We start from the raw sequence: 27,098 nt of genomic DNA on the forward strand, positions 1-27,098 counted from the left end.
GCCACTTTTCCTGAAATAAAAGATCTGAATAGGCAACCCTCTGCAACGCTGGACCATCTGATCAAAGTTTCTGTTTTGTTTTCCTCAAACATCAGAAGACATTAGTGGATATCTATGTAAGTGTGTGGCTGCGACGAAGCAACAGGATATCGGTTTGAAAGATCTATGGATTCAAATGCAGCCAGATGGGCGTCCCGATCAACACTATTAACACTCATAACAGATGTTGTTTTCTCACCTCTTACATGTGTACACACACATGTAAGCTGCTGTACTTCTTAGGATCTTTTTATAGTTTGTTTTTGGTGTGAATTTTCCCTTGAAGGGCACAACAGGGAGTTGCTGCTGCTGCTGTCACCACAGGTAATTATTTCTCTTCCTTGCACACAGAGCCCTGTGTAGCCACGCTTTATATTACAGGGGGAACACACAACAAAGGCAACTTGTTGTGCATTCTACTTGTAATAAGGGCTGCATAATGCACCAAAACACAGCGAGAAAAACAATCTTCATAGGACAGAATAGAAATTTATTTTGGCCTTTGCTTATTACATGCAAAAAAAGAAATTGTAAAACAGGAAGAACGCATTTTTAATCTCCTCTTAAGTAATAATCTCAAGGAGTTTTGTTTAAATAAATGTCTGTTCAGTAACTATCTATCACTGAATGAGCTGAATGCTTTACAATAATATCATTTAACTGGCAAAACAGGCGTTGCCTTTAATTATGAAGTAGTCACAGGACCTGAGCTGAGCACTTACCGCTGTTGTTCATTAAAAATGCATCTACAAAACAAGATCAAGGAGCAGCAGCCAACTTAGCGAGGTAAACAACTCCTTTCACTGTTCACTGCTGTCCGCAGACTCATGCCGTGTGCAGCTCAGAATCAGATCACAGCTGCTTACAGAATGATGGGAGAAGGCCAATTATTGCCTGACATCTTTATTAAAACAACAGTAGTGTGTTTTGTAGTCACACAAACTCTGTGACCTGTAACATTAAACCACAGTTGCTGTTCCTGCAACAAACTGCAGGTGTCGCCAAATCACACAATACTGAGATCTTCCAGATTGCCACTTAAAAAATCCAAACTTGATTAAACTAATCTACATTTTGCTTAAACTGGAAGCCAACATAACATATGTTGTTTCTGTCATGTCAACAGACAGGTAGAAGCACTGTGTTTGGAAAAACTGAAACTTGTGATGCTTAAAAACCAGGAACATCACTGAGCTAAGTTTGTATCTATTGTCTTGTAACATCACAGCTTCTTGTGTTTGTCTTTTGCTGAGCACTTTTGATTCGTGAGCATCAAAAGCTTTAATAAATAAGCTTTAAACTGTCTTTATGTTGTCACTCTATTATTCAACCCACTACCCCAATGAATACAAATCACTTGGATGTCCTCTGCTAAACGTTTTAAATATATTACATAAAAAAAGTGGGGCAATCTCATACTTAGAAAACTTATAAGGGGAAAAATAATCACTGCTCTACATGTGTACCTGCTTTAAGATGTAGAGTTCTTGCAGGGTGTTTTTGCCCCAACTAAGGAGAGAAATCGAGCCTATACATGACCTGACACCACCTTTAAACCATTTAGAGCTCCCTTTAAAAAGCTGCACTCTGTCCACTAGGAGACAGCAGAGTGACAGAAACAACAAAGTCACCCTAGCATCAATTCTCAGAGCACTTGTGACTGAGAACACCGAGATGCCAGCGAATACATGGGGGAGGAATTAGGTTACAAAACAAAGAGTCTGAACAGCTTAGGGAGTTATTAACAAAATGTTCACAACATGTAAACACTGAGCTACTGGGGACTGACGAAACGAGTGGGGAATGAGTCCACGCATTGATGACATTATTAGAGGTCGTGGGTAATGTGTGTGCATCTGTGTGTGTGTTGGAGCTGGGGTTTGTAGACGTAGGTTTATCAGTGATGGGTCACAATTACTGAGGCAATCTAAAAATGGTGATGTTAGCTCTGGGTGATGGTTACTAGAAGTGATACGGGGTGTGGGTGACCCAGTTGGATGTCTGATCTTTAGTGCGCTTGGCAGAGCTGTGGGTGGTGAACAGTGATTTGAAGGCCTCCGACTTCTCTGTCATTTCCTGGATGGACCTTTTGGTGGCGGTGGCGGAGGATGTCGAAGACTTGGTGCCTTTAGAGGAGCTGGAGGATCCGGACGATCCGGCCACAGCTAGGTGGTGAAATGGCAAATGACAGGGAGGACAAAACAAACAGGAAGAAGATGAGAACAGAGAAAACAAGGCAAAGAATGAGAACAATTTAAAGGACAGGAATATGAACTTTACTTATATTTAAACTAGCATTTTTTTTCCTTCTTTTTTTTGCTTCTGTTATGATATAGTTTTATAATTCTGTCTTCATTTTATTCAATAATAAACAAATAATCTCACTGGAGTGGATTTATTCACTGAACATATATGGGCCAATCTTTAAAAAAAATCAAAGCACACATCAAATAAATGTCTTCCAAAGATGGTTTCTGTCATTTTAGGAAGCTCTTATAAAGCTGATGTCTGTTCAAATTTTCATTTTTTCTGATAAGTTTGGTTTTAATTAGTTATTTGATGCCATAAAAAAAAGGGTTTGACGTTACAACTAACAGCTGTGTGTATTGTTCGGACGGGTGTACAGGGGGGAACTGAATACAGCGGCCCCACTTCCAATTAGGGCTGAGCGATATGGACAAAATTTCATATATCGATATTTATGCCAGGTATCTCGATACCGATACGATACGATATGACTATGGGTTCAGTGAAAACTAAGCATTCTTTATTTAAAAAAAAAAAAAAAAAAAACGAATCCGAACCATTTTCTGGAAGCCCTCTTTAGTGACTGAATATACGGGAATCATGTGTAGCAATATGGTACGTTATAGCATTTGTAATGTCTTTGTGCCTGCTGGACGTCCATTGGTATGGCATTATGCTACTGAATGCATCGGCAATCCGACCTTGCTTGGGCTTGACACAGGAGGCCCCAGATGTCCCCACCGTGTCTTTTATTGCAAGGCACTGTTCATACAGTGGGACCCACTGTACGATAGCAGTGAAAGTATCACGGTTCTGAGTAGTATCAGGATACCACAGCCAAAATGAGGCAGATGTGCCTTTTGTCATTTATAAAAAGATAAATCACTTTTCTATAATACATCAATGATATTTCAATGGAATAAATTACTTACTGACTTATTCATACTTCAAAAACAGCATCAATCAGTGATGAACATAGGGGGGATCAAAATAAAATAAATAAATGAAATAAAAATCAACCAGCCACCCTCCTCCCCTGACAAGTAAAGAACAGTCCCTTCACAAGTTAAGAACAGTCCCTAAAGTGTGGTGAGGTTTGTGGAAATGTGAACGGCTCGTTTCTCCTCTGACACGTCACATACCTGTGTGCCGCCACGGCTTGGCTGTTCAGGTACTACTGGGCAGTCATGACACCAACTTATTCACCTGGAGCCGGGTTTCTCGGCCGCCGGTAGCATCGCGTCACCAGGCTCTTCACGTACGGCAAAACGCCGGTGAACTGCGTTATCTTGGGGCGGCCATAGCGCTCTGCCGTATTCCTGTCTGTGACCCCAGGTCAACCCACAACCAGTAGGATTCGCCTTTCGTTTCTGCTGCTGGTTGAAATCTGTACTCACACAGCGTGCTGAATGATTTATTTTGCTCAAACAAAACTATTTTTAGTCGCAAATGTGTTGTGTGTACTAGCAAGTTGCTAGCAGCAGCAGCACGTCTCCCTCGCTCAAGGGGATGTTTGTGATTGGCTGGCTTTGCTGTCGATCCAAGGCAAGCAGGAAATGAGGTTTGTGATTGGCTGGCCTTAGCCGTACATCTAGGGCAAGCGTAAAAAGGATGTTTGTGATTGGCTGAGCTGTACATGCAGGTCAAGCTGGGGAAACTCATGGGGAAATTATATCGTCAATATCGTTGCCTTTTGGGATATTAATATCTTGCATGTTCATATCTCGGTATAGATACGATAACGATATACCGTTCAGCCCTACTTCCAATCACTACTGCATTCACCCTGGCTCCAACAGACGTCACCAGCACAAGATGGCAGCGTCCGTATCCGGGATATTTAGGCTTCATTTTTGCACAGTGAAAGGAATCAGAGACATGTGTCCAGCTTTATATACAGTCTAGGATTCAAACTAGATTTTGTGTTTTATATTACATCCAGCCAACATTTCATTAAATGTTTCTTGCTCAGTAAGGACATTACCTGATGACCAGCTGATTGTATGCACTACTTTAATCTTTTTTAATTACCTGGCAGTTAGACCTGTTAATTCTAAACAGAATGAATACCATACTGTCTGAAGGAGGGGAAGATTTTCTTACAGTAGTCCTTACAGACATATTATGTTCAGCAATAATGCCTTTTTCAGATTCAGAGAGGCTAAGTCGACATTTAAATTTTGTTTGTCTTATTAAAGAAAACTGTGATTAGCTACCTGACTGGCTGCTTTCCCCACCATTTTGTAGTGAGCTCCCTGCTACATCCACTTCTGGAGGTTGCGTTGTGTCTGCAGGAAGAAACAAGAGTCGGACAGTTGGATTAAGACAGTGGACTTTATGCAATGTTATGTTCAATAAACAATATAAGAATGTAGATAATCAGAAAAAAAAGTATACAATAAATACAAACTGTCTGGATAAAGATTTACAAAACGTTGCATTAATGGGCATCTCATTTAAACTGAACACACTATTGTTTACTAACATCCTTAAGAATATTATTTCTAATCAACTACAACCTTTGTATCTACATGGAGATAATGGCTGGTAATTGTCTGTTTTCCAACATTTTATCTGATAATAAACACTTTGTTTAGCATTCTATAATAAGCTTTACACAAACAGGAAGGTGCGGAAAAAGCTGCACCTCTGCGTTTTTATTGTTTCATCAAAACTTCTTGATTTTGAGCCACACGTGTAAACACTGAGTGTTTCTCAGCGAACATCCTGTTCACTTGTGAGGTGACAACCCTGTGCTGTTCTGGGGAGTTAAACAGGAAACCACACCAACGCTCTCCGAGAACACTTCAAGTGCTGATCGAAGTTGTGAAAAAACACAGGGACAGACTGTAAAACCAGTGTGCCTGTTCCATTTATAAGATTTGCATTCATTTGCTTATTCAAAATAAATGAGATATGAGTAATACACATCATAGTTTATAAAAAGAGACCAAAACTCTGACTAATCCTAAACTAATCCACTAAATCCTCTGTCACTATAGACGAATAAGGCGAGTGATTTGTGTATGCCGCCATTGCTGCGGTGACATGTGTCAGTCATCAATTCATTATGCTGTCATTGTGAACTGACTCTCTACAATGACAGCATCATGAATAGCTGGATTGATGATGTTAGACAGTGGCCTCCGGTAACTGATGAAGGTATCTTAAATGNTTAAATGTCACGCTGCTAGCTTGCTAACGTCAGCACACGTAACGTATGCTAACATTATATTACACAGTGTTTAATGATACAGTCTATTATCGCCCTGTTACTCTAATCTTTCCTGCTTATCGCTCAAACAAATGATCAATCCAGCTATTCATGATGCTGTCATTGTAGAGAGTCAGTTCACAATGACAGCATAATGAATTGATGACTGACACGTCACCGCAGCAATGGCGGCGCCGCAAGATGGCGGCATACACAAATCGCTCGCCGAATTCGTCTATATGATAGATGTGTTGTTATAGTTAAAGAAGAAATGAACAAACAGCACCTCAACTAACCAGGCAGCAACCACTGAGGCTGAAAAATGAATCCAATGCCTCAAATGGGATTTATACTCGTGTGTCATGTCTATTCAGAGTCTACACATGTGGCCTACACCATTGTGAGCATTTTTACTTGCACAGTGGTGTGTCTGTGTCACTCTGCAGTTACACCTCCAAAACACTAGTTGGCAATGGGGTTTCTGTGAAGTGCTGTATAGTTGACTTAATTCAAAACACACCCAAAACACACATTAAACATGACTTAATAGGAACAATTTCAAACACAAGTACACAAATCAGCTTCACTATAACTCGCAGCATTCACAGTCAAAGCATTTGTCTTTATCTGGACACATTTTCCCCATAAATACAACATGCTTAAGTTTTTAGCACAAGCCTAAGGCATTTTACATTGTATAAATTAGCCTAGCAGCTAGCGGACATCTATACTCATATGAAGCCAGGGACCACAGCAACATTTAACAAAGGTAACATTACAAAATTCGGCTCCATTACAAAACACATTTTCCAAACCAATACAACATGCTAATGTTACTAGCACAAGCCTATGGCATTTTATAGGGATGCTGCGATCCAACTTTTTCACTTTCGATCCGATACCGATACCACAGCCCTAGTACCGATCCGATACCAGCGCATATTTCTATGTCTCTGTTCTGACCAATAGGTTCACTTTTTTTAGAACTTGTTTTGTAATGTGGAATAATAGAAAAGGCTTGATCAAGTGCTATTACTCAAAATGAGAATAACATACTTCCCGAGATGAACAGTCCACAACAGTAGGTTATTGTGACAAAACTTGAGCCATTTATTAGATATTTAAATTTTTACATGTTTATACGTTTAATACACATTTGCATTCGGCCGTTCCGTCTTTTTCGCTTTTCAGAAGGAAGTACTGCCACACCGCTGACATTTTTTTCAACTATCCACGCTGTTTTTCACCCGGTTGTTGTTATCACGTGACCTCCCCCTCCCACTCTCCTCTCTTCTTCCTGTGTTACAATGAAGTGCTGGATGGAAAAGCTGAAGCGGATTTGTGGAATGGAGTGCTAGTATTGCAGTGCTAGTATCGCACTTTTCCCCTGCAGTGCGATCCGATCCACGTTTTTTGGCTGGATCACAGCATATTTTCGATCCGCGATCCGGATCGCAGCATCCCTAGCATTTTACATTGTAAAAAATTAGCCAAGCAACTAGCGTAGGTTTCCTCTACCCATGTGAAGCACAGCTATTACTATCCAGAAACAACTACTTTTAAGAGAACTGTCGACGGAAACAATAAACAGAACTATGGTTGAAGTACACGTCCATACAAGTTTCGCACTGGTTCTGAAGGTACTATGCCGAAAGTGTTTGGTGAAAACACGGCTTAAGTGTTAACACAGTCTATGAGTCAGATCCAGCCCTGGCTCCTCCCAAGCTCCACCCTCTCATGCAAATACAGTCACTTCTGGCTCCAAAAACCAAGATGGCGACAGACAAAATGTCACACTCAAGGCTCTAAAACTCAAGTCCATGAAGCATTGGGTGACGTCACGGTGGCTACATCCATTATTTTTATACAGTCTTGGCTACTAACATCATAAAAAAGTGAATACACTTTTATGAAAGACACAATTAATCTTCAGGGGGAAAGAGCAGAAGAGATTTTTCACACAGCCCATATGTATGTATGCATGTATACATAGATGATAGATCAGTAGATACACACTTCACATATATACACTTCATAGAGCAAAGTGTAAAGTTACCTTCTACCGAATCCTAGTAATTAAGTTTATAGCTGACGGTGTCACATTCTGCAGCGTCATTCTAACACTTCACTGTATTTTTCCATCTAAATATTTAATGCAGGTATTTACTAAGATTCCATGTGAGTTCCAGGTTTGAATAGCCAAACTAACTCCACTACATCACATTCAAAACATTATCCAAATGAACAAGTAAAGGTTTTGTCAGCTGCTTGGTTTTGTTTATGCAAATGCTTAACAGACTTGACTTCACATCAAGTATGGTGCCTCAACCAGGCATCACACAAACCTTTTGATTCTGATGGTGTGGACACAGTTTCAGCTGCTTTGCTCTTCTTTGATTTCTAAAACAGGAAGGGAAATATATCTGTTACAAAACCTTAAAGTAAAAAATAATCCCAGACAAGTATTAATGATTGGATCATTTCAGTTTGCAAAAAATTACAAGTTGGCCATGTGAAGGCAAATACTACTCAAAGACTAGCAGATAATTCAAATTCAAGAACATAAAATATTTTTGTTTTCTTTTAAATTAAAACCCACCTTAGTTTTGGCTTTGGTCCGCCTCTCTTCCATCTTCTCCCTCAGCTTCTCCACCTCCTCCTTAGTGCCGTTGAGCACTACGATATCCTCAACTTTAAACGCGTCCCCACACTAGAACACAAACATGCCCACCAAGGTCAGACACACTGATGACACAGGAAAAAAAAAAACATTTTCCAACAAATGTAAAAGTATTACACTCATATATCCTTAAAACTTGTAAGTAAAGCAAGTCAACACTCCCTGTAGCAAATGACCCTTCACTTAGCCCCGCCCCTTTGTGATGGTCCGTCAAGCTGTCAGAGCTAGCATGGAGCCCACACTGTAACTAACTGCACTCCCTGATGAAATATTATCACATATTTGGAAAAACAAAAGGTGATTGCAGAGAGAAGCAGACAGAGGGGTCTACAGTCTGTGTTTGAAGGATATATCCAGGATGTCAAACTGACTCAGCAGCAACAACAGGTTAAAAAGACAAAGATAGTTAGAAGCGAAAGCCGAACTATAGGCTACAGATCACAGTGTAAAAGTGAACCATCACATCACTGCTGATCACCACAGAAGACAATGAATATAAAGGGTAACTTTGCTGATACTGAACCAGCTGTGTGGCATCGCAGTGTGTGCAGCTGAACTGTGTTTGGCTTCGCGCCCATACCACTGCCAGCACCCAGACCTCTGCCGCCGGATGGGCAGGGATCTCTGGGGGAAGTCAAACAACTTTCATCTGCGCACACTGCGATGACACACAGCTGGTTGAATGTGAGCAGTTTTCCTGCTTCCCTTCACTGGTTCCTGTACAGCAGGGTCGGTCTTGTGTTCACTGTTATAATCATTAAAAAGTAAAGCAGCATGTGTATACATTCAGTAGGCTATATCTTCAGTGGCTAGCTAGCTAACCCTACACTTTTCAGGGTTTGGTTTTGGTTTTGGAACAGGGAAGAAACGTATATCTTTTTCCAGCCTCTCCAGGTAACGAGTATCAATAATACATGACATACCCCAGGCACAACATTTAGCTCCAAATCCACAAAACCAGCCTGAAAATGAAGGAAATCTGAAATGACTACATTAGAGTCAATGGAGCACAGCTGTGTTGTTGCTGTTGTACTGATGCTACGCTATGATAGGTCAGTGTACAGCAGAGTGCGATTTTAATCAATATCACCCTCTGACATATATTTCAATAAGTATTTGTCATTACATAATATACACTGATACTAGCACAAAGGACAACTTCTGTCAGAAAAACTGCAACCAAGGGGCCGTATTCACAAAGCTTCCTAGTACAATCAGCTGCTCCTTGTGACGAGGCAGAGGAAAAAAATGGAAGAAAGACAGAGGTAAGAGAAATGACGCCAAGAAACAGTGAGTTAATGAAACGCGTCATATTAGATTGTGCGATGATAATGTTTCCGGTTGCTGTTATTAAAGATGGGCCCACATCTTACGTCACACTAACACCAGACATGATAGTGATCACAACACTAAGATATACAGCAACTGAAAAAAATGCGACAGACCTGTCATCACTGCAGCAGTGATGACAGGTCTGTCGCAACCTCCCATCAGCAGAGCAATAGTGCTCACAATGACAGCACTTTAACAGCCTCGTATTGTGTCCCAGTTCGCTTCATTTCTACTGGGTGTCCACACCTTGCAGGCTCACAAAAGACCAATCAATCACGGCTTTTAAAGGAATGCATCACGCCTCGGACCCGGGTCAAACGCACCTCACTGTGGTTAACGTTTCTGTCTCCTCTTTGCTCAGAAAGTTTTCCTCAAACAATCCCAAGCTATGACTTCTTGCTAGAAATGTCTAGGGCTACATCAGGAGCTCTTTGGGAATACTCTCAGAATGTTTGTGAACACAGCCCCAAGAGTTCAGTCAACAAGCTTTAATCATGTCCCACATGAGTAAAGGCAGATGCGTACATTGAATCCTGTATCCAGTTTATTAGAAAGTCAATTAACAGTTTGGGAAGTAGTGGTTATAACTTTAGTCAACAACGACCTGTTTAGCAATAAAACACTCATTCCAGCCTTAAGTGAGAGTTCTGGCTGAGCTTGTGCAGTGCGCATGTGGAGTGAGGTAACAGTCCTTTGGGTCTGTTTCATGATTATGTCCAGACTACCCCTGGGAGAGTCGGAGCAGGGAAATTTGCTCCGTATTGATTTCAACAGCTGTTGCTACATTTTAGTGTCAAATAATCAAGTAAACTAGATTCAGAACACATTAATCCTTCTTGTCATCTTGTATCTAGTGAAGGAAACCAGGGTCTAATCCTGGCTTTTGTATTTTTGTGATGGAGGATGCAAAACAGAGCTGATTTTTTTTGGTAGACTGTCCTATGATGGTGTTTGAGCAGTTCTATGGTTAATCTTTCTCTCTACTTATTGACTGAGAAGGGCATTGAATGTGTTGACAGGATTTTCCAAGTCCCCTACCTTTACACATGCATTTAACAAATATATGTTTACTTATCGGGCTTGTTTTAAGATATATTTCTGGGGGAAAAGGTTAACCTCACTTCTAAAAGACATCATCCGGATACATCTGCACAACATTCAAATGTGTAAGCCTTTTAAAAAACGCTAATGCTCATAAGATGAATGATTAGGTGAAAGTCTACCGCACTCAGGTGCACAACAGATAAGTAGATGAAGTCCTATTTTGACTAGCAAAGCAATGTTTTGTTTATCCAGCGTGTTGAAAAACTTGACAATAGTTTGTGAGGTACGCTCAGCAAAAATACATAGACTGAAATGGCAAATAGTAAAATAAGTTAAGCTATTTCCATACACATCTTTCCTGCTGGACGCCTTCATGAACTATGAATTATGTGAGATCAACATCAAGGTAATCTCCCTGCCACATCATCTCTTTGCTTTTCACTTGATTTGCATGCAGGCCGCATTTACTCTGAGAGGAAACCCTGACTCAAAACACAGTGATGCAAATGGAAACTCAGATTTAATCAGACAGACACACATTGGTTAATGTTATAACATAGTGTAGGAGCCATTCACTTGATTTATCATATGGGTTTCATTTACATTTATACTTACCATGGTTTTTTATTAGTATGAGATGGCCTACCTTCATGACATATTGAATAATTATTTACATACCTTAGTGAACCCTGAGTTCACTATCAGGTCTGCTCAGAGGGATGGGGTTTTCTTTAGAGGGGGTAGTAAAACCAGTTCGACCATACGCACAGACAGAAAGAAAATAAATGGATCGTATAGTTTTGAAAAGGATTTTTGTTCTGGACTTATTGTTTGTGTTGAAGTCATCCACCCTATGTTGTTTAGTGGCTCTGGAAAGTTTTTAAGCCACTACACATAGGCACACAGCAACTATTTTCAAACATTTCGACCTGACAAACATGCAGCCAAGAACACTATGTTTTCTTTTCTATTGACTAAAAATAAAATTGTGTCTTGTTAAATTCCCTTTAGGGGTTTATTGGTGCTGACAGAATTACAAAGCAGCCGTCTGTATCAAATGTGCTCCCATCTCCAGCTCTCAACAAATCTCTGACGGGTGTCATAATGAAAAACACTTTCTTCTAACTTTGTTGCACTTGGTGGATTTCTGTCATTTGTTAGAGTACTTGTGGCACTGCTTCATTATGGTGGCGCTATTATAATCAGCACAGTGCACCAAGGCACTGCCAAAGAGAGAGAAGAGACTACAACGTTTACACCACTGAGAGGTAAAGTTTGCTTGAGCCAGCTGAAGGCAGAGTACACCTGCACATGAGTGCACGTGTTAAGGATGGTACCACCCATACCACATTTTGAGCCAAGAAAGCCCTACCTGAATGACTGGGTGCCTGAGTCAATCTACAGACTTGTAGACTTTATTGTTCAACAGGAATATCCTTTGAAATAAAAACTACTAATAAAATAAAAGAAACTGGGTTGACTATAGAGTGCTTCGTTTCACTACATCATAAGATTTGTTATTAAGAGAACTAACTAACTGAATTATGGTGGTTAATTCATCTCACAAGAGCTTGTTAATTCAGCACTGAAATATTAGATATGTCACTATTCTATTTATCCAAAGCAGCTTGTAAATTGTTGACAGAAATGGAGCACAGCAGATGGTCACAAGGCACCTCTGTGTGAAAGCACTGGGAAACAAACTCTCTGAGAGGGGAAAAAAAAAACAAAAAAAAAACAGCCATTAAACATTGCTGCGTTTTTTTCTCAAGAGGAAGGATTGCAAAAATCTCTTTCATAACTTTGTGTATTACCCAAAAATATCATCATGAGCAGCACAGCTGCTTTCGAAAAAGGGAAAACACACCCATATACAAACACAAATATTAAACCCCTGAGTAACCAGCAGGGGATCTATTGTGTTGCCGTTATGCAGGCTCAGTGGGTGTGAACTCCGGCCATGTGCTCTGTTCAACACAAGAGGGATAATCTCAGAAGCTGACCAAGCAGCAAACAAACTCTGTGGGTGCTGCTCTGAAGTCAGTCACTCACTCAGCGGCTGCTGTTACCACACATGACACAGGGCACCAGTGAGCTGAGAACCGGACAATCAAGTCAGTCAACAAGTTAATTAAAATATTAGTTCAGCACAAAACCAGCTACTCGATCCGACAATTGCTGGTGAACAGCACAGAAAGACCAGGCTCAGTTGAGAGACACTGGATAATTCAATATGTACACCTCTGACTGCGCAGATGAACTGGAATTAAAACCTACTCAAGAGAAAAATGAAGAAGGCAAAGGGGTTTGAAAAAAATAATGGAAAGCAAGAGGACCAAAAAAGAGAGATGCAATGCACCAGTGAGTAGGAAACTGTAGGGGGGAGGAGAGTGGAAAAACGGGAGAGTGTGTGCGGTGCAAGTGTGTTCCGGTGTGTCAGGTGCGTGTGTGGGTGTTACTTCTGGTAACCAGGCAGGGACAGACCTCGTCTCGTGGGGATGTGGGGGGAGCGACTTAATCAGCAATGAATACAACCAGAGAGAAAAAAAAAGCACATGCAAAGCACTCTGCCTCACTCTGACAGGGTCTCAAGCTCAGAGAGCACTGCCTCTCGCTCTCTGTACCAAAACAATCCTTCCAACAAAGTTCAGCCCATACATATGACAGAGGCTGCTGTTACTACCACTCCGGCTGCTGCTGTTCTGTTGCTGCTGACAATGGCGCCAATGGAAATGACTTGTGCTCTCCACCGGACTCTGGATGGATTGTGCTAACAAGCTCAGAGCAACAGACGCTGATGTCTAATGTTTTACTTCTTCACCAAGAGGACTACAGACTGAACTACCTCGAAGGTAAATGGCTCTGATTGCACTCTTTGGCTTTCTGTCTTTACATACTGTATTTGATGCATTCATACAAGCTGTAGAAGTCTGATCTTCAAGATAAAATCTCCAAATGAATCTCAGATATGTGAAATGATTATTATCAACAGATCTACAGGTTTTTGACACAGCGCTAAAAAAAAAATGGTTACACTGTGAGCAATCAAAGTAAAGGAAGGTGTGTGTGTGTAAGGGGTGAGGGGTGACGACACTTCGACAGAAGATTAGAAACGTATGTATTTCCATGGCAGCCCCCCTGTGGATATCTGTATCTTTGGGCTTTATCAGCAGGGGGACTCTGGTGCGGAAGCTTCACTGGGATTAAGAATAGTCCCCAGAGACATTGTTCCCTGCTAGGATTCTTTCTCTAATACTCTATAGGCTCAACAAAGAATATTTTGCATTGACAAGAGCATGACGTCAAGTACTAAGACGGTTTCAGGAGTTTGGTGTACAAACGCTACTAAGCATCAAACATCAACTTCTAATGAACAAAATACAGACAATGCATGCAGTGAAACTTGACAGACTGCTTAGCTGTCACAACCCAAACTGGTTCATTTCAGTGCCAGGTCTGTTCAGGCCTCATGAATGGAAAATGTCAGAAACAAGTGAGAGGCCCAGAGAATGCCTTACATTGAAAAATGTGGGTCATTTGATATATAGTCATTCAAAATAGTAGTAATTTATTTCCTTCCAAATTGGTAGGTTCTTTGTGCCTCGGTATCAAATGCTAAGCAGCTTTGCAGATTCAGACGATCCTTATAAATATCATCTGACAAACAGACTTTAAAGTATCACACTCATGGGTCCTGCCCTTCTCTCAACTATTGTCCAGTGAGTCTGAAACCTCCCCATATCTCACAAAAAATGTTGTTTACTTAATGCGATGTGTTGTACCTTGCACGTCACTCCTAAAGAGAACCTTAGTTTTCCAATACTCTGCGAAAGCTTGCTTAGTGAGCCTTTAGAATATGTTCAAATTAACGCTGCAACTGCTTTCATTATTGCTAACGATAAGTTCAGAATTGTTTTTTACAGGGAATTTAAATTAATGTAAGTGTTTAAATCTATGGAATAATCAAATATAGCCTCTCTCTCTCTCTCTCTCTCTCTATAAGTCCTCTCTCTCTCTCTCTCTCTCTATATATATATATATATATATATATATATATATATATATATATATATAGAGAGAGAGAGAGAGAGAGGCTATATTTGATTATTCCATAGATTTAAACACTTACATTAATTTAAATTCCCTGTAAAAAACAATTCTGAACTTATTGTTAGCAATAATGAAAGCAGTTGAGAGATATATATATATATCTTTCTCGGTTACCCACACCCAAACTGTCTGTTATTTGTACGTGATAACTGACTGATTATCAAAATTATAATACATTTTTTATTGATCAGCTAGTTGATTAATTTACTATCTAATCTCTTCAGCACTAGTTTCAAATCATGTTCCTCACAGGGATGACTATATTCACAGGAAAAAAACTTTCATGACTGCTTTTAAAAGGTTTATTTAAGTATACTTTGTCAACTCTCTTCATACTTGCCTATTCATTTCACCAAATGTTGATGCACCAATTCCTTAAATTGGTTGTTTTGTATTTTGGTTGGGGTGCAAAGTAGAGGAAGAGCAGCTCTCTACAACTGTAATTTATTACTCTGCATTCTAATTAAAAATCTGACTATATGAAGATCAATTAAAATCCTACATACTTCTGGAATGCTTCTTTTTAATGTTGTAAATGTTTTAGGAGGACACACCAGAGACAATATACTGCCAATTATCCGCCACATCTGAAATACCAGTTATTAATAGACTCAATTCGTTACACTAAACTACATTTCTTGCTCTAAAAACTGTCTTCATCAATTAGTGCTAACCTACATATTTAACCCTATTTATTATCCCCCAGGGTTCCGAGACCCTACTGCAAATAACCAATCTGGATGTCTTTATTGCAGGAGTTTTATCTGTGGTGGTGCTGTTTGGATACGGTGAAGCAGGGCTATTATGCACCTTGAGGGGGCAAAATGCAGCTTCCTGTTGTGCCTTGGGATAAGTACTATTATCTGTTCAGTCATTTACTTGAGGACAAACGTGCCAACAGAGCCTAAGCTGCTAGAGCCTCCAAGCTGCAGGCCCTTCTCCACTAAATGTAAAGCTTTGCTGCCCAGCATGGAGGAAGGAGTGCAGTGGAACCGCCATGACTGCCAGGTATGTTTTAAAATATATCTAAATATACTTTCTTACCCCATTTCTAAAAACCTACATTAAACTTAAGAAGTATGCTAACAAATGTGAGTAACGACTGGAGTTAAAAATGTTACAAGGGTACATGTTTGACAGGCTTTGTGTTAATATATCTTTTTTGTCCATCAATAGATGGAGAACTATATCCTGAATAGTCAAATGCAGTGTTCCAATTTGACCAGAGACCTACACTTCATCACAAGACCTCTAAGTCGTGAGGAGGAGGACTACCCCATAGCATTCATTGTGACTGTTCACAAGGAGCTAGAGCTATTTGTGCGCCTGTTGCGGGCCATTTACATGCCACAAAATGTCTACTGCATTCATGTGGATGAAAAGGCTTCATTGGAGTACCAGACTGCTGTACTGAAGCTAGTCAGCTGCTTTGAAAATACCTTCCTCTCCAGCCGCAGCGAGACAGTGACATACGCTGGGTTTTCCCGCCTGAAAGCAGATTTGAACTGCATGAAGGATCTAGTGAAGTCCAAGATCGGCTGGAAGAAGGTGGTGAATCTGTGTGGACAGGATTTCCCTGTCAAGAGCAACCTGGAATTGGTGCGGTACATGCAGAGCAAAGAGTGGAGGGACAGAAACATGACGCCTGGGGTCAAGCAGCCCGTGACTATGAGGCACAGGACACATCTCCAGCACCGGGAGATAACAGGGTCACATGTAGCTCTCAAAGGGCTGGGACTGACGAAAGGTCCTCCTCCACACAATCTGCAAGTTTATTTTGGAACAGCCTACTATGCTCTCACAAGGGCTTTTGTAGACTTTGTTCTGGAAAGCCCAATAGCCAACGACCTCTTGGAGTGGTCCAAAGACACGTTCAGTCCAGACGAGCACTACTGGGTGACACTCAACCACATCAAAGGTAATCTGCCTGTTTCAAATGGGTACACCTGGTGTAAAATTCTGCAGTGCAAATCCTGGTATACAACTATTAATTATTAACCAGTGTGATTATGATGTTTAAATAAAAGGAGGCGTGAGATACAGAAACACAGATCAATGCAACAAGGTCAAACAGCATATTTGATCCTTTAACTTTTTATAATGGCCCGGATCCTGCTTTTATGACAGGATTTTATGGCAGGCAAAGATTTGTGTTAAACTGCTTTTTGAGGGGCAAAATGGCAATATTTATATGTGGCAAAATTTTCTGGGGAAGTCAGAGGTGGGAAAACTGGTAGCAGCATCACCAGTGTAACACCTGTGGCACTATTGTTTCAAATCACGTACGGCACAAAGGAAGGTGATAGCATGTGAACTTAAGTGACCACATATATGGTTTAAAATGAAGATGTTTATAACAACATTAATTCTGATAATTAATATCACTTCTTATTCCCAATGTTTTACGCACCCTTGGTTGCTGTCATTTCTCACACTTGACTTGTGCTTAAGTCGGGTGTCAGAATGTCAAATTTATGGTAAATCGCAATGAGAGTTTTCCTCTTGCAACAAAAAGACAAGCATGCCAGTTATTAGGAAATACTGACATTGGTCCTGAGCAAGAAACTACCCAAAGAAATTAAATTAGTCCTTGAGTGCTATTAAAGAGGGCGGCTGAAATGTAATGTGCTTATCTTCCTAAAGGGAAATCAATGTCGTGTAACAAACTGTAATTTTTTGGTAACAGATCTGTCCTGAGGTGGCAATAAGGCAGACTTTATCTTAGGAATGAGAGAGGAGCCTATTTTTAAAGTCTAACCTTCGGCTTTTGCCCTGAACCCTCATAGATTAACTGATGTCAATACTGATATTGATCATTTTGTTGCGACGTTAGCAATTCTTATAGTACGTGGAATTTACTATAAAATACTAGTGTAAAAATGAGGCTAACATATATATTCTTAAGGAAACTGTTTTGTTTTTATAATCTTTATAGAATTTAAATTTGGAGCATTACACTTGGGGTAAGTAAACACTAGGCCTGTTTATGCTTCCCATGGAAAAGTTTAGGGAAGTGGCTGTGCACTGCTCTCATTTAGAGGTGGGAGGGTTAACTAGACATGTGATTGATGTGAAAAGGACACCGCACTGAAAATCTCACTTGAACAAGCTGCACAAAGATGACACATAGTGCTTTAAAAAATAGTGTTTTCTGACAGAGTTCCGTTTTACGCCAGAAAAGGCTTAAAGGATGAGAACTTACTGACTAGCAGATTCACTTCCCCATCTTGGATAAAGAGCCACAAACAGCTGCTTCCCTAAAGCTTTTCCATGGAAAGTATCTGGGACTGTCTGCCACGCGGTGGATGTGACAGTCCCAAAGAAAGCTAAGTAAATCCTTATAATTCAATTAGGTCACATAATTATAATTCATTGTGTCTGGTTATGTGTTTGAAGAAGCTCCGAGCAGCAACATAGATGGAGATTGGTCAGGAGACATCCGAGCAATCAAGTGGAGGGATCAAGAGGGGAAAGCACACAATGGATGCAAAGGTACAGTAAAGAAGTGCATGTACAATAATGTGGTATTATTTTATTGATTAATTACTGTACCACATGGATTAATATGTCTTAAATTCTACCAGTCTTGTTCAATTGTAGATTGTTACTTCTAGATTTCTTCTAAAAAAGTTACTGAATTACTGTAAACCTAAAATTAAAAGCCTAGTCCCTTTAACTAGCCCAGTGTGGCTACACATTTTGACAAATAAAGGGTTGTCTCAATTAGACCCCCAGTCTGGTTACCAAGCAGTTCATTTTATAGAAGTTCTTTGGATGTATAAAACTTGATTGTTGACTACCCACTTGAGCTAGCGTTAGTCAGCGGCTTATATACGGCAAATTTACCTTTATGTAAACTCGGTTCAGTTCATTTTACTGAAACCATGAGCACCACAGAAGATGCTAATTCATTCAGATTTACCAACATGACTAAAAAACAAGTGGTGACTCCCTTCCTCTGACGCTGTCATGAAGTCGTTAAGTGTCCATTCCTCGATTACCCGGTAAATTATTCATATTCATTTAGTCCATAAGGGTCCAACGATCAAAAGAATCAAGGTTTTTTCATTAAAAAAAGTTATGAATATTGTTTTAACAGGATACGTGTTGTTGGGTCGGTATGTCGAGTGCTGTAATCCTAAAGTGCTGTGAAATGAGTGTCAAGTAAGAAGCAAGTATACAGTTAAGTATAAAAGGAATTAAAGGCCTGTGCCATAAAGACGCCTTTCCCAAATATAAGCCTGCTGAGTTCAGTGATTTAAGCAAATAAAAGCCCGGGCTACTAATTGAAGTTTCACGGTATTAAATTTTTGTGGTCAAACTCACTTCTACACACTAGGGATGGGCATAAGTACTCGAGTTCTTGAGTTGGACATCATAGATCTGCGCAGCTGCAGATAATGCTCGACGCTTTCAGTCAGACATCACTCGATCTTCCGTTATAAACAGAGTGGCGACCTGGCATATGAGTGATGTTTGGAAGTATTTCGACAAGATAAATGTGCACTACAAGATATGTAATGTTTAACTTAGGTATAGTTAATCTCTACACTCTGTGCTGTGCAGTGCAGAAATGTTAGCCTACCTCATGTGACATAAACCCTGTCTGCTCCTTCCTTTTTGTATTGTGTTTGGCTCTTTGGCTCCAGACAGGATTACAGGACCAATTACTGTCTATGGCAACACAAGATTTACTCAACAAAAGATGATAAGAGGACAGATATGAGGATTTATCTGATATGATGTACACTACAATAGGTTTAGTCTGTGTTTTATAGGACCTGTCACAGATAAACGATTTCAAAAAATAGGATTTTTATGTGACAATAAAAATGTTTGGAAAACAGACTCAGGGCTAATGTATGTAATGTAGTGGTACATAACGAAAATTGTTGTTGTTTTCCAGGGCATTATGTACGAGACATCTGCATCTTTGCAGTTGAAGACCTGCCGTGGATCGTCATGAGGAACAGCATGTTTGCCAATAAGTTTGAGACTAATAGCTTTCCTGAGGCCGTCGACTGCCTGGAGCAGTGGCACAGGAACAAGGTGTTGAGCCAGGCAACTGTTCCCATAGAGCCATCATGGCTGCTGGCCACACAGAGCAACTCAAGCAGCAGCCATTTCCACAGTACTGCTGGAGCATGAAATCGCTTTTGGTATCCTCAAAAAAAGGTCAGGTGACGTGAAGTTTCGATTATATGCACTTGCTCAGCACCTGTGAATGTCGAAAATGTGAACAGAAAAAAACTGAACTGAGAACGGCAGGAGGAAGCACTGCCCACTTCCTCTGCAGTGTAGTTATAGGTTACAGACATATTTATCTATTTATCATACTGTAATTGCAACTGCTCTTTTTGACAGTAAGAAGACAGTGTGGACTAAAATCTCTTTACAGTAAAGTAAATTAGTTAAAGCAGAGGTTCTATGAATTCAGTTTCAAAACTATATACCAGTATACAACAGATACTATGTGAGACAACTACACTGTAAAGTATTACATAAACAACTGATAATGCATTTCCTACTGTTTAATTTACTTTAATATTTTGACTAATATTGTTTAACTTATTGTCGTTTAGTGTGTAGTCCAGTTAAAGAACACTTGGTTATATACGCAGACAGCACTGATTCTTGCTGACTATGTACACATGTTCCTGTCATGCACACGATTATCACGAATGGGCTGCTATATTTGAGACAATTAGTAATGTACTGGGGAAAACAGTAGACCTTGACCCCCTTGCTGCTCTCTTCAGAATCTCCTCCACATCCAGTATGCCCAAGACTGCACAACAAGTCCTTGCTTTAACGACCTTACTCGCTGGAGACTCATTCTCCTTAAATGGACGCACTCCTCCCTTCCTACTCATAATAGATGGATTCATGAGGTGCTGCAGTGCATTGGACGTGAGAGGATCAGATTCTCCCTTATGACTTTCTACAAAATTTGGCAACCTTTTTAATATATATGCTGACTCACTGGCTATCAGTGATGTAACTGATAAAAATAAACTGAGCCGCCCCTTTTTGTGTTGTTTTGTTCTGTTCTGTTTTGTCTGTTGTTGTCATTTGGCATGGTTCCAATTTGTCTTTGTTCTGCGTGTGTGTGATTGTTTTTCATGGGTGAGTGACAGGGACCCAAACTTCCTGGAAGGTAGACAGGAGTGGGATCCAGGAAAATGGATAGGAGTGGGGTGGGGGATATTATAGGCATCACAGAATCCTGTTTCCTCGACTGTTTTTGTGAATGCTGTTAATTTCTGTGTAAAAACTAATAAAGAGAGTTGGAGAGAAACAAAAACTTGTTGATTACCTTTTTTTTCTTTTTTAATGTGTTAGAGGGTAGTGGGTATAAACAAATAAATAAAGATGATAAAAAAAACTCCCTTTTCCCTTTTTGTGATGTTGAGACCGCAACAATTATCACAAATTCAGCCACTCCTCGTGAATTCTGCGCCACCTTGCAATTTTGTCCCATCACCGAAACTTTACCACAAATCTGACCATTGAAAAGGGGTAAAATCTTATTTATCTCTCTGTTTATCATGTGCTGCAGGACTGGAGCTCCATGCCAGGTACAGAGTCACACACACACACACACACAAACACACACAGTGACAGGGCTATACGTTGGTATCACAAAGCCAGCATTACCAAACAGAGTCAAGCCACACAGTGTGAGGTTAATAGCTCAGCGTCAGATGTTAACCACTGCTGCAGGGTTTCGGCCAAAGTTACAAAATATGACAAGTAGTGATTACATCCTGTTGTGTTGTGTTGGGGCACACTAACCTACCATTACAAATAGGTGCTAATTCTGTGGGAAACACTGAGTGCTCATAATAATATGCCCCAAATCTGTGACAGCATCACAACTATTTTTGTAATTTTTATTTGCCCCCACAATTATAAATAAGGTATAAGTGTGGGCATGCTGCTTAAAGGTACAGTCAAAGGATGAAAGAGGCTGTCTACTGTGAGGGGTTGTCAACTGCATGGGAATAAAGCAGACTTCACCTTCAAGAAAAGAGGAACAGGGATAAAGAGAGACAGAAGCCCAGCTATGACCTTGAATCTGAACCCTTACAGACTACTTAGGCCTAGGACTGCCCAGTGGTTTACAATTAAGTGTTATTTTTTGCTACAGATAGCTAAGAGAGATGCTATGCAAAGATGTATCCACAGCACTTGTCCAACATTTGTGACATGTTTATTGTATGAGCTATACATAATCATAATTTAATTTTACTTTTTATGTGTAATGTGAAATCCTATAACTACATTCTGACATATTCATCAAATTTGCCTACAACAGTACACACTATGCCAGCCAAATGTGAGCTCACATAAAGAGCCTGCCAAGTCCACCTAAATGTCACTGGCTATAAATATAAAAAAAAAAAAAAATCCTGTGGGTTGCTTCATAAGTCTATCTAAGGAAAAATATCTGCGGACAGAGTCAGTTTCCCACAAGATGCTCTCTATCTTTTCCTAAAGTTTCAGGCCCTATTTCTGGCAAAGTCAAACAAGCGCTCTGTGCCAAGATGCTTTCACCTCCACGGAAACAATAACAGTAGCTGGATATAATCTGCTGTCTGCGGCCTCATAATAGCCTGTGCATGAGAAATTACTATCATAGTTTTAAAGTTACTTAAATCAGGTCAGGACTCCACTTTGTTCATAGGCTGGCCTCTGCTTCCCATGTGGCTCCATTTGGTTCATTGTCAGAACCCGCTCAAAAAGAGGAACAGTTACAGAAAAAGAAGAAAAGGTAAACCCTAAAGATGCCAATAGATACTGGACGAAAGACAGTGACGTCCTCAGGTTAGCTGGGTCTGTGACCACAATTTTCTGCTTTGAACAATGAAAGAAATAATGTCAAAAAATACCAAAACTACTAACAGAAAAGAGGAATTAATATGTGACCAAACATAAAAGACAATCACACATCTCAGGTTAGACTGGGAAGGTTCTGCTTCCCACTGGTCTACAAAGGGATTTGCAACAGATACAATATGTGCAGACAATAGCAATTCATCAGCAGATGCAACAAATAAACAAAACTATTTTTAGAACTATTGCTAGTCATATTTTTGTTAATGCTGCTGCTATTGTTTTGTTGAGCCCCACATATTGTAAAAGAAATGTTTGGATAACTGAGGTTAAAAGTCTTCAGAAATGCGATGTTGTTGTTTATTATTGTTACTTTCTTTCACTGTGACATTGTTTAACCCAACTGGCTGTCATTTTGGATTATCCATAAAACTGTAATTACAGAAAACTGTTAAGATATCCATCTATTTTCAACACAAACCTGTAAGCCATCTGCATAATTATAAACTTCAGACTTTAAAGTGACAGGCCATCTCCACAGGTTTTCTGATATGTGCTGTTTCTCACTTTTTTTCTTTATAATTTTGAGTATTTCTAGTCTTCTAAATCCTTTAAGTAGTGTAAATAAAACTGAGGAAGGTGTAAACAGTGCACAAACTATGTTTTTATTTCTAGCTACCCCAAGTTTCTGGATACCTAACACAATTTATTCAACTAGTGTACAGCCTGCTAGCGTACACTGTTTTCAGATTTCAAAACCTCCTGTGGGAACTTTAAAACATTATACTCCATATACATGACACTCAATCTTATCCATCTGAGCAACAGATTGTGCATCTGGAACCTCGCCAAAGCCAGACTGCTAGTGTGTTATCTACATTGATAACAATGCTGCTTATTTGTCAAGCATTAGCAGTGAGAGATATCTGTGTGTGAGAAGCAGAATCACTGCCAGACATCGATTGTTCAAAGATGGAGAGGTTTAGTGGACGGGAAGATTAAACATCTATTAGTAAAATTAAGAAATGCAATCATAAGTGGCAAACCATGGTGTATCAAAGAAAGTTGGAACAGAGTAGCTGAGAAAAAAAGATGAAATATTGCTCACCTTGTGGCAGATTTCTGTCTTGACCTCCTTCAGAGCCCTGTCAGAAAAGACGCAGCCACAAGTCTGCAGGTAACAGAACCTGAAAATGGAAACATTAAGCATTTGAAAGTGAAATCTTGTACCTTTCGTGCCATTTCCTGCAGACAGTGAATTGTGAATACAAGTGTGTCAGGTGGATTTTTTTTTTTAATTCCAGTGATGAGAACAACTGAGTTCTGCCAAAAGTTTTTACAACACATGTTAGGTTTAATAGCACATTGTGATCAACACTGAATATTACAAAATCTAACAATCTACATCTTTAAAGTCTCACCTGGTAAGTACTAAACTAATCTGGATGCACTGAGTTGATCTTTACATCAAATGGAGAACCTTTTCTGATGATACTTGATGCATTACACTTAGCGCAATAAAAGCACCAGCCTCTCTATCATTTCAAGGTTGTGGACCATTTACTTGTTGCTTGTTACCTGTGCTTGCCATTCATCTCCAACCCAACAACAGGGCAAATGAACATGCCGCAGTGGATGTCCTCATATCTGTCTCCTTTAGTATTCCTCCTCTCTCCCTCCCACTCTGGGTTATCAGTCAAGTTAAGCTCCTTTATATCCTGCACAGGGCATAGACAGATAAACATGCAAAATTCAAATGTGACACCACATACAAATGCACACAAGTGGCAACACAAATAAAATCAGACACAGTTACACAGAGCAGAGCAGCACTGGAAATATCTGTGTTTTAATAAGAGCAGTAAACATCAATGCCAACATACTAGGGCTGCAACGATTAGTCAAATAATCGATGACTAATCGACTATTAAAATAATCGGTGACTATTTACGTAGTCGACTCATCGGTTTGAGTCATTTTTCATAGAAAAGTACCATAAAAGTACCCAAAATACCCCTATTGCAGCTTCTTATGTTCAAATATTGGCAGCTTTACACACTCTCCCATGACGGTGAACTAAAACCCTTTGGTGTGAGTACGAAACAAGACATTAGATGACATAATTTGGGGGTTTGGGAGAGACAGACCGACATTTTTCAACATTTTACCACATTTTTCGATAAAACGATTAGTCGACTAATCGAATAAATAATCGACAGATTAGTCGACAATGAAAATAATTGTTAATTGCAGCCCTGCAACATACCTTGATCCCACGGATGTGAGCTACTGCCTCAGCATTGGGTCTCTCAGCAGTCTTATCCAGGAGGTATTCAATGATAGCATCTTTGTTATACAGCCTGAAACATAACATGGAGAAGACTTTAAGAACATAGTGTGCTGCAATAAGTTGGTAACTGGATGGATGGGCTCAACTGGTCATGACAAGCTCAAGTCTATGCCACGAAGACAATACGTTAATTTAGTGTCACATTATAGAGCCATTTAGCAGCTAACTTTGCCTGATTAAAGATGTACAAACAGTGGGCAAACTCTCACCTTCCCAGATCACAGGCGACAATGGGGCGTCTGAGTTTCTCCTGGCTCAAGGCACAGTATTTCCACTTGGCAGCCAACTCCGCATTTTTATCAACCTGGACACATCAACAGTTAACATAACGTAAGAGTACACCAGACACATATAATAGACGTTACTGGGCTTCTTCTTCACTGTAAGGCGACTGAGCTAACATTAGCGTAGGTTAGCTGTACTATGTTACGAAGCTAACGTTAGCTAACTAGCAAGCTAAGAAGTAGTTAGCCGACCTAACTGCGTTTGCATAACGTCTAACAAGACAAAGCCGATAAATGGCTAACATATCTTTATACGTAACGTTAAATAAAATACGTAAATTGTACTTAACGCCAATCATTTTCAAATATCTGTAAGCTAACGTTAACTCTGTTAGCCTGTTGGCTAGCTAACAGCTAGCAAACAACTGACAACGCTTTTATACATTTGAAAAGCGAGGGAAAAAAATAAGCGTAACAAACCTTCTCGACTTTTTTGGGCCCTTTCACCAACTCGTGTCTCTTAGGAATCGTGCCACCGTCACATCCCATCTTGAAAGCTGTCTTGTGAAGTTTATTCACTCAGTTAGCTTACTATGAACAAAGCTGCTAGAAGAGGCAGGAAGTCCCGAGGTTGTAAACAAACGACGAGATATCTGCAAAGCTCGCGGGATGTGCGATTGGTTTGATGTCGCCCTCCAGTGGCTGAATGAATAAACTACAGCTCTACATGTGTATTTTGTAGCATCAGCCACAGTGTGGAAGCATCAGCCCAAATATCAGTTTACTAGTTTCTTTGCAGCAGGCAGCAGGAGTAGAAATGTAGCCTACCATTTACCATAAAAATATAAAGATGTTCCCTTTAGCAGAGGGATGACGAAACATGGGCATTTTACTTACTGAGCAACTTATTACCAATAAAAACTCATAATAATTGCTTCATCAATATCCTTTTTTTAGCACTTTTATTTGTTTTCAAAAGTACCTCTAACTGTCATAGCCATACATGTAAACATAATGAGACAATCCACACAGATGACTTCCTTCTTTGACTGCCCATCCATCTTTTAAATGTTTTTCAGTCAGCCATTAAACCCAGGACTAGTAAGTGACATTAGTCTGGCTTTCAGGCCCGTTGCCAGAGTGGTCTAAAGATGAAAGTTTCCTTGGAAGATAGTTCAATGAGTGCTAATTAGATCTGTTTCCTGTGCCTTGCAGGCTGCAGATTAGTTTACTATCGATGGCGCTGTCCAAGAGCGACCATTAGTTTGGGGAATACCTCAGTGGAGACATCTCTGGCGGCATGACTGATAATCTGTGTGGAAAAGAAGACTGAGTAAAAACACAGTACTGCACTTCATTTTGGCTGAGAAAAATAGGATTTCAGCCTGATGCTCACCACACAGCTGTGGCTGTTACCGTGGTTCCCAAAATGTGGCAAAATTAACAAATATAAACATAAAAACATTTCTCCATTTTCCCTGTTGGTTCGATTGGTTCTTCCTGTAATTTATAAATTGTGTTATGTGTCTTATTGAATTTCCCCCCTTTCTCACACAGAGCTAAATGTTTAGTATGGATTTTCATTAGAGGCAATGGAGTAAAAGCTCTGTTAGCAAACTATCTTTGAGAGAGTGGAGTGCCCCAGGCTGATAGTGCAAACCAACACCTCAGGAACACACAATGCACAATGGCCACTGGACAAAAGGAGACTAGAACAATGGTCGTCTATCCCTGCCTTGCATCTTCTGCTGAGCTCAAAACTGCAGAGCCACGGAGAGTTGTTTTCAGTGATTTATTAAAGTGATCCAAGTCTCAGTGAAAAGTGACATATGGTTGTACTTGCTCGTGTGCTATGCATTTTAAAGTTCTAAATCAAATGTTAACACCGGTTTAAGTCTAGTTTAAAAAACTATCAGGTGAAATTGAGACAAATATATAGCTCTAGAATCATCCTGCAGTATTCTAGCATGCAAAGGTCATCCTAAAAATGCCTGTGTTTGAGCCACTTGAGCTGAATGGATA

At 40.0% G+C, this 27,098-nt stretch overlaps 2 protein-coding genes across 3 annotated transcripts; one reads left to right on the top strand and one right to left on the bottom strand.

Moving 5' to 3' along the window:
* Positions 1-508: 508 nt before the first annotated feature.
* On the bottom strand, positions 509-25,724 carry rtf2 (replication termination factor 2). Its single transcript, XM_050037449.1, has 9 exons — positions 25,557-25,724; positions 25,062-25,156; positions 24,769-24,862; positions 24,081-24,220; positions 23,611-23,689; positions 8,100-8,210; positions 7,846-7,900; positions 4,503-4,574; positions 509-2,204 (listed from the first exon to the last, which is right to left on the bottom strand). Exons 1-9 carry the CDS (start codon positions 25,623-25,625, stop codon positions 2,002-2,004), a joined length of 918 nt encoding a protein of 305 aa, XP_049893406.1. The 5' UTR covers positions 25,626-25,724; the 3' UTR covers positions 509-2,001.
* On the top strand, positions 12,471-19,883 carry gcnt7 (glucosaminyl (N-acetyl) transferase family member 7). Of its 2 annotated transcripts, none has more exons than XM_050037448.1 (5): positions 12,471-13,408; positions 15,422-15,674; positions 15,843-16,584; positions 18,066-18,158; positions 19,573-19,883. In XM_050037448.1, the coding sequence occupies exons 2-5, from the start codon at positions 15,471-15,473 to the stop codon at positions 19,812-19,814; spliced, it is 1,281 nt and encodes a 426-aa protein (XP_049893405.1). In that variant the 5' UTR covers positions 12,471-13,408; positions 15,422-15,470; the 3' UTR covers positions 19,815-19,883. The 2 variants fall into 2 exon arrangements, with proteins under 2 accessions (XP_049893405.1, XP_049893404.1); XM_050037447.1 differs by having other exon boundaries at positions 12,478-13,408; positions 18,063-18,158.
* Positions 25,725-27,098: the final 1,374 nt, after the last annotated feature.

Source organism: Epinephelus moara, chromosome 24 (assembly GCF_006386435.1).
Source record: "Epinephelus moara isolate mb chromosome 24, YSFRI_EMoa_1.0, whole genome shotgun sequence".
Taxonomy (NCBI): domain Eukaryota; kingdom Metazoa; phylum Chordata; class Actinopteri; order Perciformes; family Serranidae; genus Epinephelus; species Epinephelus moara.